We start from the raw sequence: 15,333 nt of genomic DNA on the forward strand, positions 1-15,333 counted from the left end.
AAGACTGCCGGACAGTGGAGTCTGGGGGTGCTGCAGTCCATGGGGTCTCAGGGTGAGTACACGATTTAGCGGCTGAACAACAACAAAAAGATCACCGGGCTGGAGAGGGCGGTCAGGTGGAGGGGCGGGGCCGTCCTCGGGGCGGGACCAAGGGGCCGGCTTGTGATTGGGCTTCGCGAGAGCCGGGGAACCGCGCGTCTGAGAGGACGTGACGCTCTCGCGTAGGTGACGCCCTGCGGTTGCGCGCCCCTTCCGGCCCGGGGAGGGCGCAGAAGATCCGGGCCGCTCGGCCGCAGGCCGCCTCCAGCGACGCGGGATGTAGCGCCGGCGCCGCGGTCCCCAGCACAGCCCTCCGCCCGCCGTAAGTTCCCCTGGGCTCGGCGGCGAGCAGGCCGGAGGGCGGGGATCGGCCAGAGGGCGGGCTACCCACGGGAGTCTCGGCGCGGGCCTGAGGCAGCTGCCGTGGGGCTGGACCGCCCAGGCGTCCTCAGGGTCCCCGGACCCCCGACCGGGGCCGGCCGCTCCTCCAGCCTCAGCGCGTCGGCTGTCCACGTTCCCGGCCCCTCCCGTGCGAGTCGCGTCCCCAGCTGTCAACAGCCGCGGTGGCGGCCGTGCCCCCCAGTCGCCAGGGTGAGACGTCGGGCTTCAGGCTCCGGCTCGGGCCCGCCAGGCCGGAGCTGAGCCTGGTCCCCAAGGCCGCGCGAGGCGAGCGCCGAGGGGCTGCGGGCCTGAGGCTCGGAGCCGGCGTCCGGCGGGGAGCCCCTGCCTTCGATAGCCCGAGGAGACCCGCGGTTACTAGACCGTGACAGTGCCCCCACCTTGGCGGCGGGGAAGGGGAGGCTGGTGGACGGTTGGCCTGTGTTTAAGGTGGCCCTAAATGCTGCAGTGTGAGCGAAATCTAAAGTACTTCGGGGAAAAAGGAAATTTCATTCCCTCAGAAATCTCTCATTGGTGCCATTCTATGTTTGAGGTTTTTGGTCAAGCCTTCAGTTTTTAATGGAATAGATACGTTTCCCCTCAGTTTCCGGCGCCGCTACGCAGGCGATTAGGAAACGGACAAGGCGAATTTCATTTAGGGAGCTTCAGGTGTCGGAGGAGCAACAGGAGGCCTGCAGAGTGCTTTGCTAGCTTAACCTGGTGTTTCCCCCCACGGAGGGAGGAGACACCTTAGAGGAAGGATGTATAGGCTCCCCGCTTGAATCAAGCGAGCACTGGACTGACCGGTTCTCCCTGAAGTGAAGGGGCTGTGGGGTCTGTTTACGACTGTTTACTAAGAGGTGGGCTTGCATCACCTCTTGTGGCACAGCTGCTGCTGCTGTTTGGTAGTGTCCACGCAGTGCTGGGATTCAGGCGGGGTGCTGACACACGGATTGCAGCCCTGGAATTTCTTCACCCCAGGAGTAACTTCCGTGTACTTGGGGCATCAGTCTTAAGGACTGGTGTGTTGCCTGTAAGCAGCCATTTTAGGGCAGGTCTCCCCAAAACCGTACCTAATTGCTGAGTAGAATCTGAAAACATTCTGCTCTCAGGGGCCAAGAAACTATCTGATGCCCAGGGGATAAACAGAAATTTTAAGCAACTACTTTGCCTGCAGGTTGAAAGCTCAGACAAGGGCACACCCTTCCCAGTGGGCTCCCAGTTGCTAATGGATTAAGTGCACTGCGGATTTTAGCTTTTAGACCGTCTTCACTTTCTTAAGTCTGGCCTCACGTTGCCTTTCCAAGATTTCCTTGTGGAAAGTGGATTATTAACTGTCCTGGGGGGCTGTGTTCTTTCGAGCCTGCCCAGGTTCAGAGCACTACCCTCAGGAATGCTTTGATCCTATCTTACCTATCAAGATCCTTTCTTAAAATCTTCCACAAAACCTTTCCCGATATTCCAACTCAAACTGAGCATTTCTTCTGAATTCCTCCAGCACTTTATGGCGTTTAGCCTTGTAGTGGTGCCAAGCAGAACAGAGAAGTTATTGCCTCCTCTTAAAATCGAGGCCAGCCACCATGCAAAGCCAGACTCCTCTCTTTGCCTTGTCCCTGTAGCCACAATGCCATGCTTATTTGTGGATGGGTAAAGAAATTTGCACTTCTTTCTAGGCCAATAAGTCTGTTCTTTATTTCCCTAAGAAATTTCCTTGACTTCTTTAATAAAAAGCAAAAAGGAACTGCTTGACACACCTGCAACACTACCCCACCTACTGGTGATCATACTGGTGAACTAAGTGAAGTTAGTGATAGTCGCTCAGTCGTGACTCTTTGTGACCCCGTGGACCATACAGTCCATGGAGTTCTCCAGGCCAGAACACTGGAGTGGGCAGCCTTTCCCTTCTCTAGGAGATCTTCCCAACCCAGGGATTGAGCCCAGGTCTCCCACATTGCAGGCAGATTCTTTACCGCCTGAGCCACCAGGGAAAACCAAAGTCATCTTTACATGCATAAGCTTCATCAGTACTGGTGGGGTGTTTTCTGGTGCTGGTATCCATCAGAGTTGTTAGATTTTGTCCTTAATGCCCATTTGTCCCTCATGTCGCCCACTGGACTTTGTTCCTTTCACTATTTTCAAGGTTAATTGCCTTTTCCTGCTCAGAAATTTGGGGGCATGATTACTGCATATAAAGTTTCAGCTGTCTTAGATTGAAAAGATCCTTGAAAGTGCCCTCGAAGCAAACTGGTTCCAAGTGATTCGCTTTTAGACATGTACCTCTTTTACTTCTGTTTCATCGGGGCTCTCACAGTATACAGTTACCATATAATGTGTTGACTCTAGTGGCCACATATCTGTAATGTACTTAAAAGCCAGGTGTTAAAATCAAGGGCTGGTATGAAACACCTTCACATTCCTGTTTACTTTACCTTGTTTTACGGCATTTGGAAAGCTTACCTGTCTGTTTGGGATTCAAAAAAGACCTATTGCTGTTGAGATAGCTTTACCTGGAGAAGAGCTACAAAGCAAGTTAGATTCTGGTTTTTCACTGCAGACTCAAGTCGGTGACACTTGTACTTAAATAGGAAAGCTGAGGCTCCATTATTGCAATTCAGTAGTATTCAAACATAAGCCTTTGCTTTGACTCATTTGCCCCCAGCAGTGCTATGAAACCACCTTCCCTGACGGAGTAGTAGAGGAGATGACTGTGTTCTTGGTCCTTAGTGCTTTGACTAGTCTTGCTTTGGGCTTCCCTGGTGGCTCAGTGGTAAAGAATCCTCCTGCAGTGCAGGAGATGTGGATTTGATCCCTGGATCAGGAAGATCCCCTGGAGAAGGGAATGGCCACCCACTCCAGTATTCTTGCCTGGAGAATTCCATGGACAGAGGAGCCTGGAGGGCTACAGTCCATGAGGTTGCGAAGAGTCAGATGCGACTGAACAAGTCTTGCTTTACTGTGAGAGTCAGGTTGGCGTAAGAAGGAGCTTAACTTGTGGAACCTCCAAGGGCCCAGGGACCCTAGATTAAAAATTTCTAGAAGTTCTGTACCTTTGACTCCTGAGGAGTGTACTCTAATGTGAATAACTTGGGAACCGGTTCACAAAATAAATGTCTCCAAAAGTGTGAGGGAAATAAACTCACCAACAAAGGCTGGCAACTAAGAATCAGTCCTTTCCCAAGTTTGGCACCAAATAATCTTATTTATAGGAGCACAGGCAGCCCTGCCTCCACAGCCTTACCCTCTAATGTCATAGGTTATCCAGCTGGAGAGCTTAGTGGTAAAGATTTATTAGCTTGAATTAAAGAAATCCCATCAAAAATGCACTCAGGAGTTTGGCCCAGTTATAATTGCTTTATTGGGTGGGTGTGGCGATTTTGAGGAGAAATGTGTTTCCTCTAAAATATATAAGGATAGGAAAGTTTATGAGGGCTTCCCTGGTGACTCAGTGGTAAAGAATCCACCTGCCAACACAGGAGACACGGATTCAAGAAGATCCCTCACGCCAAGGAGCAGCTAAGCCCATGCCCCACAACTACTGAGCCTGCGCTGCTGAACCCACACGCCCTAGACCTGTGCCCCGCAACCAGAGGGAGCCCCTGCTCACGCAACTGGAGAAAGCCCGCACAGCAACAGAGACCCAGCACAGTCATAAATAAATTTTAAAAAATTAATTTTTAAAAAATTTTAAGAAGAAACACTTGAAATATTAAAAAATCAGAAGCAAAGCTCGTGGGAAAGTGAAGCCCATCTGGCTCTGAGTGCTCACGGAGTCCGTCCTCACACTCCAGGGTCTGGTGCTGACCTTAAACAGAGGACACTGAAAGGCTTGCTTGTCCCGATTGCCAGCCGTCTGTGAGAGGTCTACCCTGCCAAGTATACTTTCAAGTTCTAGCATTGCTTGCTTTTCTTTCTTACCAGACCTCCGCCCCCTTTCTCTCCCTTCCTGTCCCTGTGTTGCTAGTTTAGAAGACCTTGCTGGACAGTGGACTTTGCTCACTATGGTGACATGACCTCCGCTGAGCATCATTGTCTGTTCTTTGTTGCGTGACGATATGTCTTGTGTGATGAGTTGTAACTGGTGCCTGGCTTGTGAGTTAATGGGTGCCTGTCAGAGTTAGTGACTCTGGGTCTAGAGATAATGCTGGGGGTGGGGCGTGGGAGCCAGAGGGGCTCAGAAGTGACAGAAGGTGGTTTCGACTGAATGAGGAAAGCCTTTGAAGATTGCCACGAGACGAAGGTCCTCCTAAGAGGACGCTAGACTTGAGGGCATGAAAACTTCAGACCCAGTGAGGAAGTTAGGAAGCGCACCAGGCTGGAGTCTGTACCTGCTCTCTGACGCTAACTGCCCAACGTAAAGTGTGTGTCGTCCTCATCCCCGCTGGTGAGATGGGTCCACAGCACTCACCTGAGCGCGCCGGGTGCCATCCTGGTCCGGGCTCTCCCTGCGCTGTCCTGCTGGAGCAGTGACGCTGTCACTGGTTCTGTACATGCCACAGGTGACCTCAGCCACCGGATTACAGGCTCTTTCAAGACAGTGACTTGTGCGACTTGGTGTTTTGCACAGTACCTTAGAGTGCTGGCACTGAGAGCGTTTGTTCAGTATTCCAGCGGTGTGTTGGCTACTCTGGGGAGAGGACAGAGAGCGGAACGCCTTAGCTAGCGGGTCACATGCTTGCTGGCGGGAATGCTGCCTCCTGCATTCTTCCACCTATTCTGAAATACAGGTTCTGACCACAATCAGGGGTATGTATAAATTAGTGATCTGTGTAGTACTGCATCCCAGAACCTGAGAAAATATCTATTTTTTAACCCTAGTGGCCACCTCTCAAGTACTGTATTCTAGCTAAGTATATTCCCCTTTTCATACTTTTCTGGGATGCCCAAATCTATCCATATTTTTCACTGCAGTGTAAATTATTTCTTACTAAAGCTGTTCATTCAGTAGTACTTCAGTTTGAGGAAATGTGTTTTGTGGTCAGCCTATTGAAAAAGATTGCCCAGTGTTTCTGCTCACGTGGGTCGCCTATCTCCTGAGGTTTTCGTGGGCCTCCGGTTTCCTGTTCTCTTGGGCTCAGTCGTTGGCTGTGGCTGTGGGCTCAGTTGTTGGCTGTAGCTGCGGGCTGGCATCTTTCTTATCAGAGTCCTGCATGTGTGGAGGAGGAGGCGCCGCCTGTGTGTTGACACCACAGCGAGGTCTGTGGACGGAGTCACGGCCGCTTGCTCTCCTGAGCTGGCTCTCTGCTGCCTGCAGCTTTCAGCAGTGCTGACACGCTGAGTCTGGCATGACTGTTTTGAAACTTGCGGGCTGCCCTCACCTGACTGCATAGATCCAGTCATAATCTCTGAGAAGAAATCGAGATAACTCTTGGGTAAAAGAGCAGGTACACATGTCAAAGATGGATGTGCAGTGAACACCATGGAGACAGACACTGCCCTCGGAAGCGAGGCTGCGCTGACCGCCCTGATGAAAGAGGCGGCCCCGAGCCCTGCTTCCCCCCTGGAGGGCACCTTGCTCTGTGCAGGTGTTACGTGGCCGTCTCTGCATTGCCTGCTGGCCCCAGGGCTCAGGTGACCAGTGCAGGAAAATGTTACCATTCTGGCTGCTGTCGCTGTGAGCAGTAAATTCCTTTGCTGGGAGTGGGGAGTCGGAAGTCTTGGGGCACTTTCCCCCTCTCAATGTTCATCTTATCTTCCTGAGGCCTGATTAAAGACTGCCTCCTACAGGCTCTGTGTGCCATCTCAGCTCCAAAGCTCTTTGGAGTGGGGCCTAGGTTACGATCTGTGGTCGCTGGGACAGGCTCGTGCTGAGCCAGTTTGGTGGCAGGGCAAGGGTGGGCTGCCTCGTGTCCTCAGCCTCCCACGGCCAGGTGAGTTATTGCTGCTGCAAGACACCGCTGTGAGCAAAGTGTGCTCTCCTCACAGACCCAGGCGGTGATCCTCTAACAGAAACAGTAGACCTTGCAGAGAAGTTAACCCCCGGACAGTTAGCCCACTCTCAGCCCACTTTTGTAGGCGGAGCGCATGTTTCAGGGCATTTGTAGGTAAAGCCCACTTTCAGTTGGCAGTTAGTTCATTTCTAAGCCTGGGTGGCCTTGCGGTGATTACAGGCAGGTCTCGGCTTCCTCTTTTTGCTGCTCAGTCTCAGAGCCAGGCTTTTCCAGGGCCAGCTCTGGGAACCGGGATAAACCTGGCTCACTGAATGGGCTCCGTGTCTGTGGGAGGGGTGTGGGTGTGGGGAGCTGTTTTTCTGGGTTGACAGTTTGGTGCAAAACACACAAATCTTTTGAAGCAACTAGGTTTTCAGCCTTTAAGGTTAGTGAGGTTCTCAGTAAAGGCTGATGGTACAGAGGAGGAGAGATGCAGTTAACTGGCCTCTGGGACTGGAGAGGGTGTGAGTGGGGGGCTGTCTCTTTCTCAGTATTGACTTCAGAAATGAGACGTCAGAAGGATAAACTGTCAACACCCTGTGTCTGTGTTTGCTTCCAGTGTCCCCATCACAGGGAGCTCTCTGGCCCCTGGGGCCGAGAGACCCCACCCTCTCCCCAGGCTGAAGCCGGAGGGCCCCGAGGTACCATCCTGATGTCGTCTCACAAGGGACCCGCGGTGGCCCAGGGCAACGGGGCTCCCGCCAGCAACAGGGCGGCTGACACAGTGGAGCTGGCTGAGCTGGGACCCCTGCTCGAGGAGAAGGGCAAGCGGGCGGTCACCAGCCCAACCAAAGTAAGTCTTCTCCCCAGTCAGCCTCTCCTGAGACCTGTCGGTCTCCCTGGAGCCACAGCGCCCTGGGACTGTCTGACCCGATGGAAGGCAGGAAGCAGTCAGCCCGGATCAGGCCAGGCTCCATAGAGCCATCGAAAATCCCTGCCGCTTTGGCCAGCTGGGAGGCTCGTGGGAGGAGCAGGTGCCGCCCCAAGCTGCTGTGGAGGCTACACCTGGCCGCTTTATCTCCTTCAGAGTCCCCAAGGGGCGGAGCGGGGACAGAAGGCCCCCTTCCTGGAGGCGCCTGGCAGGGCCTCCTGTACAGCCAAGTGGGCTTTGCACTTTGACCGAGTGAAACCCCAGCAGCATCCCCACTCAGGGAGACCGGGGACTCTGTGCCCAGATGAACAGAGGATGGATTTGGGGCGGGGGGGGGGGAGGGTTCCTCTATCACGAGATCTAAGAGGAAGCCTCGCAGGAGGAACTGTCCTCCCCGCCTCCGCTCTGGAGGTCTCCCCAGAGGTGGGCCCTGTCAGGCCCTCCTGCTGCTGCTTCTGTGGAGCCGGCTCTGAGGCCCGGCTTTCCCCGCAGCCATTGGACACTGTCTGGGTCCCAGGGCTGGTGCACGGCGCACCGATCAGATTGAGACTCTTAGCAGATCTCTGAGCCTCTGTCTTATTCTTCCTCGTTCAGTTGTCTGAATGAGAAGTGTTTGGGAAATTGGGGGAAGCTGAGGGCCACTGTCTTGGAGACAGAGGTGGGCTGCTGGGATCTGAGTGCAGGCCTGGGCTGCTGATCCTGCACCTTGGGCACCGGCTCCCTCGGCCTCTCCCCCGGGCGCTGCAGCGCACTCTCCCCCAGCACTTGTGACATCGTAAACTTGGGCACCGTCCTGCTTCCGGAGAGCAGACCCGAGGCCTGTGTGAAGAGGCCGGGCAGTGGGCGGCGTGGTCTGGCTCGTGGGTGCCGGACACGTGCGTCCCCAGGGCCCTCGAGGGCTGGAGCCGCTCTCCCCTTCCCCGCAGGCCGAGGAGGAACAGGCCTGCCCGGGGCCGCAGGAGGAGGAGGAGGAGGTGCGAGTGCTCACGCTGCCCCTGCAGGCTCACCACGCCATGGAGAAGATGGAGGAGTTCGTGTACAAGGTCCTGTCCCGGCAGGGAGGGAGCGGGCTCACCCGCCTGGGGCTGAGACGGGAGCACCGCACCTTTATCAACACACTGAACAAGCATTCACGACGAGCTGTGTTATTAGAGCTTGTCATTTCTGACGAGCAGAAACTGACATCTGCAAAACTAAGATGAAAGTATCTATGATTTCCACGGGTGACAGGGTCACAAGCTCTAACACTAAAGTTGCACACCCGCTGTCTGGACACTGTCCGTTGTCTTTACATCCTAGGTTAAGAACTCCTGCTCTGAAAAGTCACAGTCTCAGCACAGTGAGAACTTAGCCGCTAAAGGGGGCACGATGACAGACAGCCCCCAGAGTGTGGGCGGAGCGGTAAATCTGTACTACTCGGGTAGCTGAGAGGAGGTCCTGCCATGTTCTGACCTGCTTAGCTAAGCACATCCAGATAAGCTTCCTGACACAAGAACAAAGACACTACTAAGCGCGGGTCCGGGGGCAGCCTTGCTTCCGCTGTCTTGGCGTCTCCAGCCCCGCTTAGAGCATGTGTGGTTGCAGGTCTGGGAGGGCCGCTGGAGGGTCATCCCGTACGACGTGCTCCCGGACTGGCTGAAGGATAACGACTACCTGCTGCATGGCCACCGGCCGCCCATGCCCTCCTTCCGCGCCTGCTTCAGGAGCATCTTCCGCATCCACACGGAGACGGGCAACATCTGGACCCACCTGCTCGGTGAGGGCTCTGGGGGACAGCGGGCTCGTCTGCTGCTTGCCCAGGAGTTGTGTGGCCTTTGTCCACGGGAAGGAGAAACACTGTCGCAATTATGAGGGAGCTGGCGGTGTCTTTAAACTGCCGGGGAGCTCGCAGGGCCCTTCATCATGGGTGTGCAAGCCAAGGGAGACGTCAGAATGGATGTCCTCTGTGGTCAGAGCCATCCCGGGCTGGCAAGCCCGCCCACGTCAGAGAGCCATGGTCCAAACGAAACATCCGCATTTCAGCAGACGCTCTTTTTGTTTGGGTCTGCGGGTGCCCGCAGCTCAGCCTGTGGCTTCAGGGCTGGTTTAAACCGTCACACGTCCCCTTCTTCCTTGGACTGACCTTCTCTCCCTCCTGTAGGTTTTGTGCTGTTTCTCTTTCTGGGAATCCTGACCATGCTGAGACCGAACATGTACTTCATGGCCCCCCTTCAGGAGAAGGTGGTGTTCGGGATGTTCTTCCTGGGAGCAGTGCTCTGCCTCAGCTTCTCCTGGCTCTTTCACACCGTCTATTGTCATTCAGAGAAAGTCTCCCGGACTTTCTCCAAGTGAGTCACAAGGATGGCGGTGGGCAAGAACCACGCACTGTTGCCTTGCCCTGTGATCTGGGTGCTGGCGGGGTCCTGGCGACTGCAGTGACTCCTCAAGATTCCCTGATATTTCGTGGGTGTAAGAGGGTCAGGAAACTTTTCTCTGAAGTCCCTCCTGAAAATTCTCACTGCAGCCTCCTCCACAGACAAAGCCCGCTGGGGGTAGACGTCGCCCTGCGCAGCGCTGTCCCCGCACAGTGGTGCCACAGGCTGCTCTCGGCGCCGAGCAGCCGGAGGCGCCCCCTTCCCATCAGGGCGTCGCCCCCGAGGGCACACCCACCCACCAGCCAGGAAAGCTTATCAGAAGCCCCAGACGCCCATCCTCCCCAGCGCTGAGCCTGGGCTTCTGTTTGCTTGTTTCTGGTGGTGGTATTTTTGGTTTTGGAAGTGATGCTGAGTTATTTTGTTTTTCTCAATAACACCAGTAACAAGTAATACGTTTTTATCATTAAAAAGTCAACTAAAAAAAAAAAGTCAACTAAAAGAGAACACTACTCCCTTAGTTATACTCCCACTATAAGGGTTTTGGCTTTAAAACTGGCAGAACGGGGAATACTGAGTCCTTCCTGCATGGAAGTTGGGGCCTGGCTGGATCATGATGGATGGAGCTCCTGACTTTGAGTGCCTGTGAGGGGGTGTGGCTGTTGACAAGCCAGGGGAAAGGGATGCCCTTCAAACATTCGGGCAACAGGAGTTCCTGAGTGTGTGGGGGTCTGAGTCGACACAGGCGGGACCGTGGGGGAGTGAGGGGCTCGGTGTGGAGCCTGAGAGCAGTGCAGCCCGCCCTCCCACTAGCCCTTCCGTTCTGTGGCTCTTTCAGGCTGGACTATTCAGGGATCGCCCTCCTGATCATGGGGAGCTTCGTGCCCTGGCTCTACTACTCCTTCTACTGCTCCCCACAGCCGCGGCTCATCTACCTCTCCATTGTCTGCGTCCTGGGCATCTCCGCCATCATCGTGGCGCAGTGGGACCGGTTTGCCACGCCTAAGCACCGGCAGACACGAGCAGGTGGGTCGCAAGACAGGGCGTGCCCCTTGTAGGTGTCTGGGCCTTGAGCCTAAGGGGGTCAGCCCTGGGCCCCCACCTAGACCCTGATCTGTGTTTAGAACTTTAAAAACAGCATGAATTTTCAAAGCTCAATTCCCCCGCAAGTTTCATACTATCTCAGTGAAATGTTAATAGGACAGTAATTAAAAGTGCAGAAAAAACTACTCTGATACCTGGTTTGAGGAAGTTAAGAAACATACAAAGCACAGTCTAGCTCACCTGGAGTTCTTTTCCTAAAGGAATGAAAGGCGTGGCTCGGTAGAGAAAGCACCTTGAGCCCGAGCCGTGTTGAGGAACGCGGTCGCTGTGAGCAGGAGCCCTTCCTGGTGTCTTGTCCAGACTCCAGCTTTACTGCAGCCACACGCCAATCACCACTGTCTCCAGTCCTTGAGACTTAACATCGCTGTGGTTTAACCCTCATTTAAGAGAGCTAACTATTCATCGAGCACCAGCCAAGTGCAGGCTGGTGCCTCACCCGGGGTGTCTGCAGCGGGGCCCTGCCCTGCAGCCACGGGTAGGGTCCTGGTGTGCAGCGGGTGCCATCTGCCCTTTCTTTTATGACTTCTCACCTGAGTCCGTCTCCTCTGGAGGTCAGAGTCCTATTCCTTAAGTCTTCTGTGCTCTTAATGGGAAGCCCGTCCTGCTCATTTCTGGCTGGCAAACCACCCGAGGGCTCACCATCTCGGTTTTGTAGCCAAGGCAGCCAGCAGAGTTTTGATGTACATGATCGCCTAGGCTGCTTAACAGGTAATAAAGAACACGAGATGTTTGTTCTTGGCGCTCCATAGGAGGGAATGGCTGTGTCAGCATTTACCCAGCCTCCTTCCCACTCTGGACGTTGAAGCAGCGTCTGATGATGGCTCTCCATGTTGTGCAAAATTTCCTGAACTGCTCACCAGAAAGTAACCTGTGTCAGAGCAGGGCAGCAGGGCCATCCCGTGTCTGACACGCTCCATCTGTCTGCTCAGGGGTGTTTCTGGGGCTTGGCCTGAGCGGCGTCGTGCCTACCATGCACTTCACAATCGCGGAGGGCTTCGTCAAGGCCACCACAGTGGGCCAGATGGGCTGGTTCTTCCTCATGGCTGTGATGTACATCACCGGAGCCGGCCTCTATGCCGCACGCATTCCTGAGCGCTTCTTCCCTGGAAAGTTTGACATATGGGTAAGAAACAACTCTTCCACAGGGCTGTGGTGGTGAGAGTGCCCGGAGGTGGAGGTCGGAGTCACAGGCAGAGAGAGGCCCGGGGCAGGTGGAGTCTGGGGTGACGCGTGTCCCTGCTCACACCGGTGTGTGTGGGCAGGCGAATCCCTGACAGGAGTTACACTTTTTTTTTCCTACAACAAATTTATCAGTTTATGGTGCAGAAAATTTTGCGGAGGAACTAGAAGAGGCGAGTGCCTCCTCTCGGCTCCTCAGCTCCTTGCCATCGCCCTGAAGCTCCTCTTTTGTCCCCACAGTTCCAGTCTCATCAGATCTTCCATGTCCTGGTGGTGGCGGCCGCCTTCGTCCACTTCTATGGGGTCTCCAACCTTCAGGAGTTCCGATACGGCCTGGAAGGGGGCTGTACTGACGACTCCCTCCTCTGACCCGCCCCCAAGGGCGCAGGAGGAACTTCCCAAGTGCTTTTAAAATAACTTCGTTGCTGAAGTGAGAGGAAGAGTCTGAGTTGTCTGTTTCTAGAAGAAACCTCTTAGAGAATTCAGTACCAACCAAGCTTCAGCCCACTTCACACTCACTGGGCAATAAACTCTCCATTCCCTCACTGAGGAAGGTGGGGGAGGGCAGGCGCGGCCACCCTGCCCCCGGCCGCCCCCTCGGCCTGGTACCTGCTGTCCCCTCCCAGTGATGGGGCTGGGAAGCTCAACGGTGAGCTCTGATCCCTCCTCGCTCCATTCTGGGGAAAAGCGATGGACTGGGACTCTTCAGAAATTCCGTTTCTGGAAGAAACTGCCCCTCCCTCACCCCCGTCCTGACATGTGACCTGGCTTATACCAGGCCATCCGTTTTTGTAGCACACTTTTCAAAAACAATTATAACCTGGTCCCATCTTTCTAGGGCCTGGGCCTGCTCACACGGCAGGAAGAACAAAGCCACCAACTTTTACACAGCCCGGCTAATCATGGAAGTGTGTCCAGGCTCCAGATAACTTGAGTTTTAATTTTTTTCTTGGCAGAGCAATGTAAAATTAAAAGTGGGGAAAGATATTTAATATTTAATACTAAGCTTTAAAAAGAAACCTGCTCTCATTGCTATGTATCTTGATGCAAAGACTGTGATGATAATAAAAGTGCAGAAGACACTTGGCACTCTGTAACCAGTGTGGTCTCCGCTCTTCACCTCTAACCCCAGAGGGCTGAAGCCAGCAACGCCGCTCCAGACTCTGCTGAGGCAGAAGCCTGAATCCCAGGTGCTGCCAGCTGGCGGGGGCGGGCCAGTGAGTGAGCCCAACTGACCCCAGGGTCTGCTCCTCCAGGCCGCTCTACCCGTCTCTACTCGGGACGTAGACGCGCCCTGGAGGAGTCAGTGTGCTGTGGCAGCCTTCCGTAACTAGAAGATGCCTGCCATGAACATAAGCGGTCTGCCCCAAGATACTGCAGACTTCAGGTCCTTTAAAACTGCCGTGATTAAGGCTGTCTCATCAAGAGGTCACTCCACACTTTGTGTGCCTTTGTGTACTGTCTTCAGCCTGACACGAGTTCTGTCCACTGGACACAAAAGGCCTGCAGTGGTCACTCGTGAGCTAGTATAGGTGTCGCAAGGGAGTCCGCAAATTACAGAGTTGGATTCACTTCAGCAGTCAAGTTTGAACAACCAGGTGAATAAATGATCCTTTTAAGAAATTTGAACGAGGCCAACAGATCTCTGCCTCCAGTGCTAATCAGGGAAACATAAAACCAAACTGGCTCCTATCAGATTGGTACAAATTAAAAATCTTAAGATGGTAGGCTTTCCTGGTGGTCCAGTGGTTAAGAGTTCACCTGCCAATGCAGCGGACATAGGTTCAATCCCTGGTCTGGGAAGATCCCATATCCCTTTGGGCAACTAAGCCTGTGTGCCCTAGAGCCTGTGCTCTGCAACAAGAGAAACCACTGCAATGAGAGACCTGTGCGCCACAACTAGAGAAAACCCCTACCGATCAATGAAGACGCAGAGCAGCCAAAAATTCTAAGATTGCATGTTGGTACAGATGTGGATCTGACCAGATGCTGCTGGGGAATCAGCCACAGGACCACTTTGGATGTGCGGAGTATACACAGGTTACAACATTCAAACATTACATGAAACAACACTACAATGTGAGCTGCATCTGATATCTGCCCTAAGTTACTTCGTTTAAAAAATGCTGGGAGACTTCTCTGGCAACCGGTTAAGCAACTCCAGTGCTTCCAGTACAGGATACTTAAAATGTTTTTTTTTTTTTAAATGCTGGTTCTAAGTTGTTTCATAACTCATCAGTGGGTCACAACTCACATTTTAAAAAACACTACCCTTGAGAAACTTAGCTTGTACTAAAAAGTTTCACTGTAGCTGTACGTAGTAGCAACATACTGCAGACAAGCCAATGTCCAGAACTGCTGAGTGGAAAAATAAAGCTTGGTTCATTCTTATGAAACAGTTCAGCAATGAGAGCTAGTTACCGTAAGGACAACGTGGCTGAAATCTCAAGATTAGGAGAAGGGAGTGGGGCTACTTAGAGATACTACATCTGGTGTGATTGCACTGATGTGCTGTTCAAAAATGCACAGAATCAACTGAGCACAGAAGTCTCAAACTGCTGACCTGCGGGCTGCAAACATTCACGGCTGTGCTCCGCCTGGGCTGCACAGTGGAAGCAGCCCACCTCAGCCCTCCCAGCAGTGCAGCCGCCTGTCTGGCCCCCGGAGGCATCCACTGGTACAGAAAGGACCACACCTGGTCCAGCTCCATCCGTGTTCTGCTTGAGGAGACAGAGACCCGCAGCTATTGGTGAGGCCCCGAGTGTGTGTCCTCATTGCTGACAGACAGGACCAGGGAAAGGGTCTAATCGAGGACGTCTACTGAGCATCTTCTTCGTACTTTATTTTTGGCTGTGCTGGGTCTTCGTTGCCATGTGCAGGCTTTCTCTTGACGCAGCAAGCGGGGGCTACTCATTGCATGGGCTTCTGGTTTGGGGGGCTTCTGTTGCAGAGTACAAGCTCTGGGCATTCGGGCTTCAGCAGCTGCAACTCCCGGGCCCTAGAGCACAGGCTTAGTGGGGGTGGTGCAGGGGCTGAGCTGCTCTGTGGCGTGTGGGGTCTTCCTGGACCAGGCATGGAACCCATGTCTTCTGCTTTGACAAGTGGATTCCTCTCCACTGGGTCACCAAGGAAATCCTTTGTACTTTCCATATGTCATGTTGTTTCTACTTTTAACCCTATTAAGTAGGTAGTAGTATCCCATTCCACAGATGAAAAAGTTAAGGCCCTAAATGACCAAGACTTTTCCACAAGATGGCAGGATCAGAGTATCTGAATCCAGATCATTCTGACTTAAACCCTAGGTTCCAAAGCCTCAGATCATTTAAAAATCCTGATTTGACTATCCAGCCTTGCTTTCACCAACTCTGCTAAGTAGCAGCAGGGATTACCTTCTTTCTCTAACTGCATGCTATGGTTCATTCATTTCCTAAATATTTGTTGAGGGCACTATAGGAGAAAAGTGACGAGAGAAACAGTGATGAGT

General features: G+C 53.5%; 1 protein-coding gene across 2 annotated transcripts; it reads left to right on the top strand.

Moving 5' to 3' along the window:
- The first annotated feature begins 34 nt into the window (after positions 1-34).
- Positions 35-12,946, top strand: ADIPOR1 (adiponectin receptor 1). Of its 2 annotated transcripts, none has more exons than XM_043923427.1 (8): positions 35-52; positions 6,904-7,137; positions 8,142-8,258; positions 8,800-8,971; positions 9,356-9,542; positions 10,405-10,592; positions 11,600-11,793; positions 12,090-12,946. In XM_043923427.1, exons 2-8 carry the CDS (start codon positions 6,997-6,999, stop codon positions 12,216-12,218), a joined length of 1,128 nt encoding a protein of 375 aa, XP_043779362.1. In that variant the 5' UTR covers positions 35-52; positions 6,904-6,996; the 3' UTR covers positions 12,219-12,946. The 2 variants fall into 2 exon arrangements, with proteins under 2 accessions (XP_043779362.1, XP_043779361.1); XM_043923426.1 differs by lacking the exon at positions 35-52 and adding an exon at positions 207-361.
- Positions 12,947-15,333: the final 2,387 nt, after the last annotated feature.

This window comes from Cervus elaphus, chromosome 14 (genome assembly GCF_910594005.1).
Source record: "Cervus elaphus chromosome 14, mCerEla1.1, whole genome shotgun sequence".
Classification (NCBI taxonomy): domain Eukaryota; kingdom Metazoa; phylum Chordata; class Mammalia; order Artiodactyla; family Cervidae; genus Cervus; species Cervus elaphus.

Excerpts from the sequence above, each read along its gene's own strand:
- ADIPOR1 (XM_043923427.1), top strand. The coding sequence starts at position 6,997 with ATGTCGTCTCACAAGGGACCCGCGGTGGCCCAGGGCAACGGGGCTCCC. Across the intron at positions 8,259-8,799 it reads TGGAGGAGTTCGTGTACAAG|GTCTGGGAGGGCCGCTGGAG; the intron begins GTCCTGTCCCGG and ends GTGTGGTTGCAG. Across the intron at positions 8,972-9,355 it reads CATCTGGACCCACCTGCTCG|GTTTTGTGCTGTTTCTCTTT; the intron begins GTGAGGGCTCTG and ends TCCCTCCTGTAG.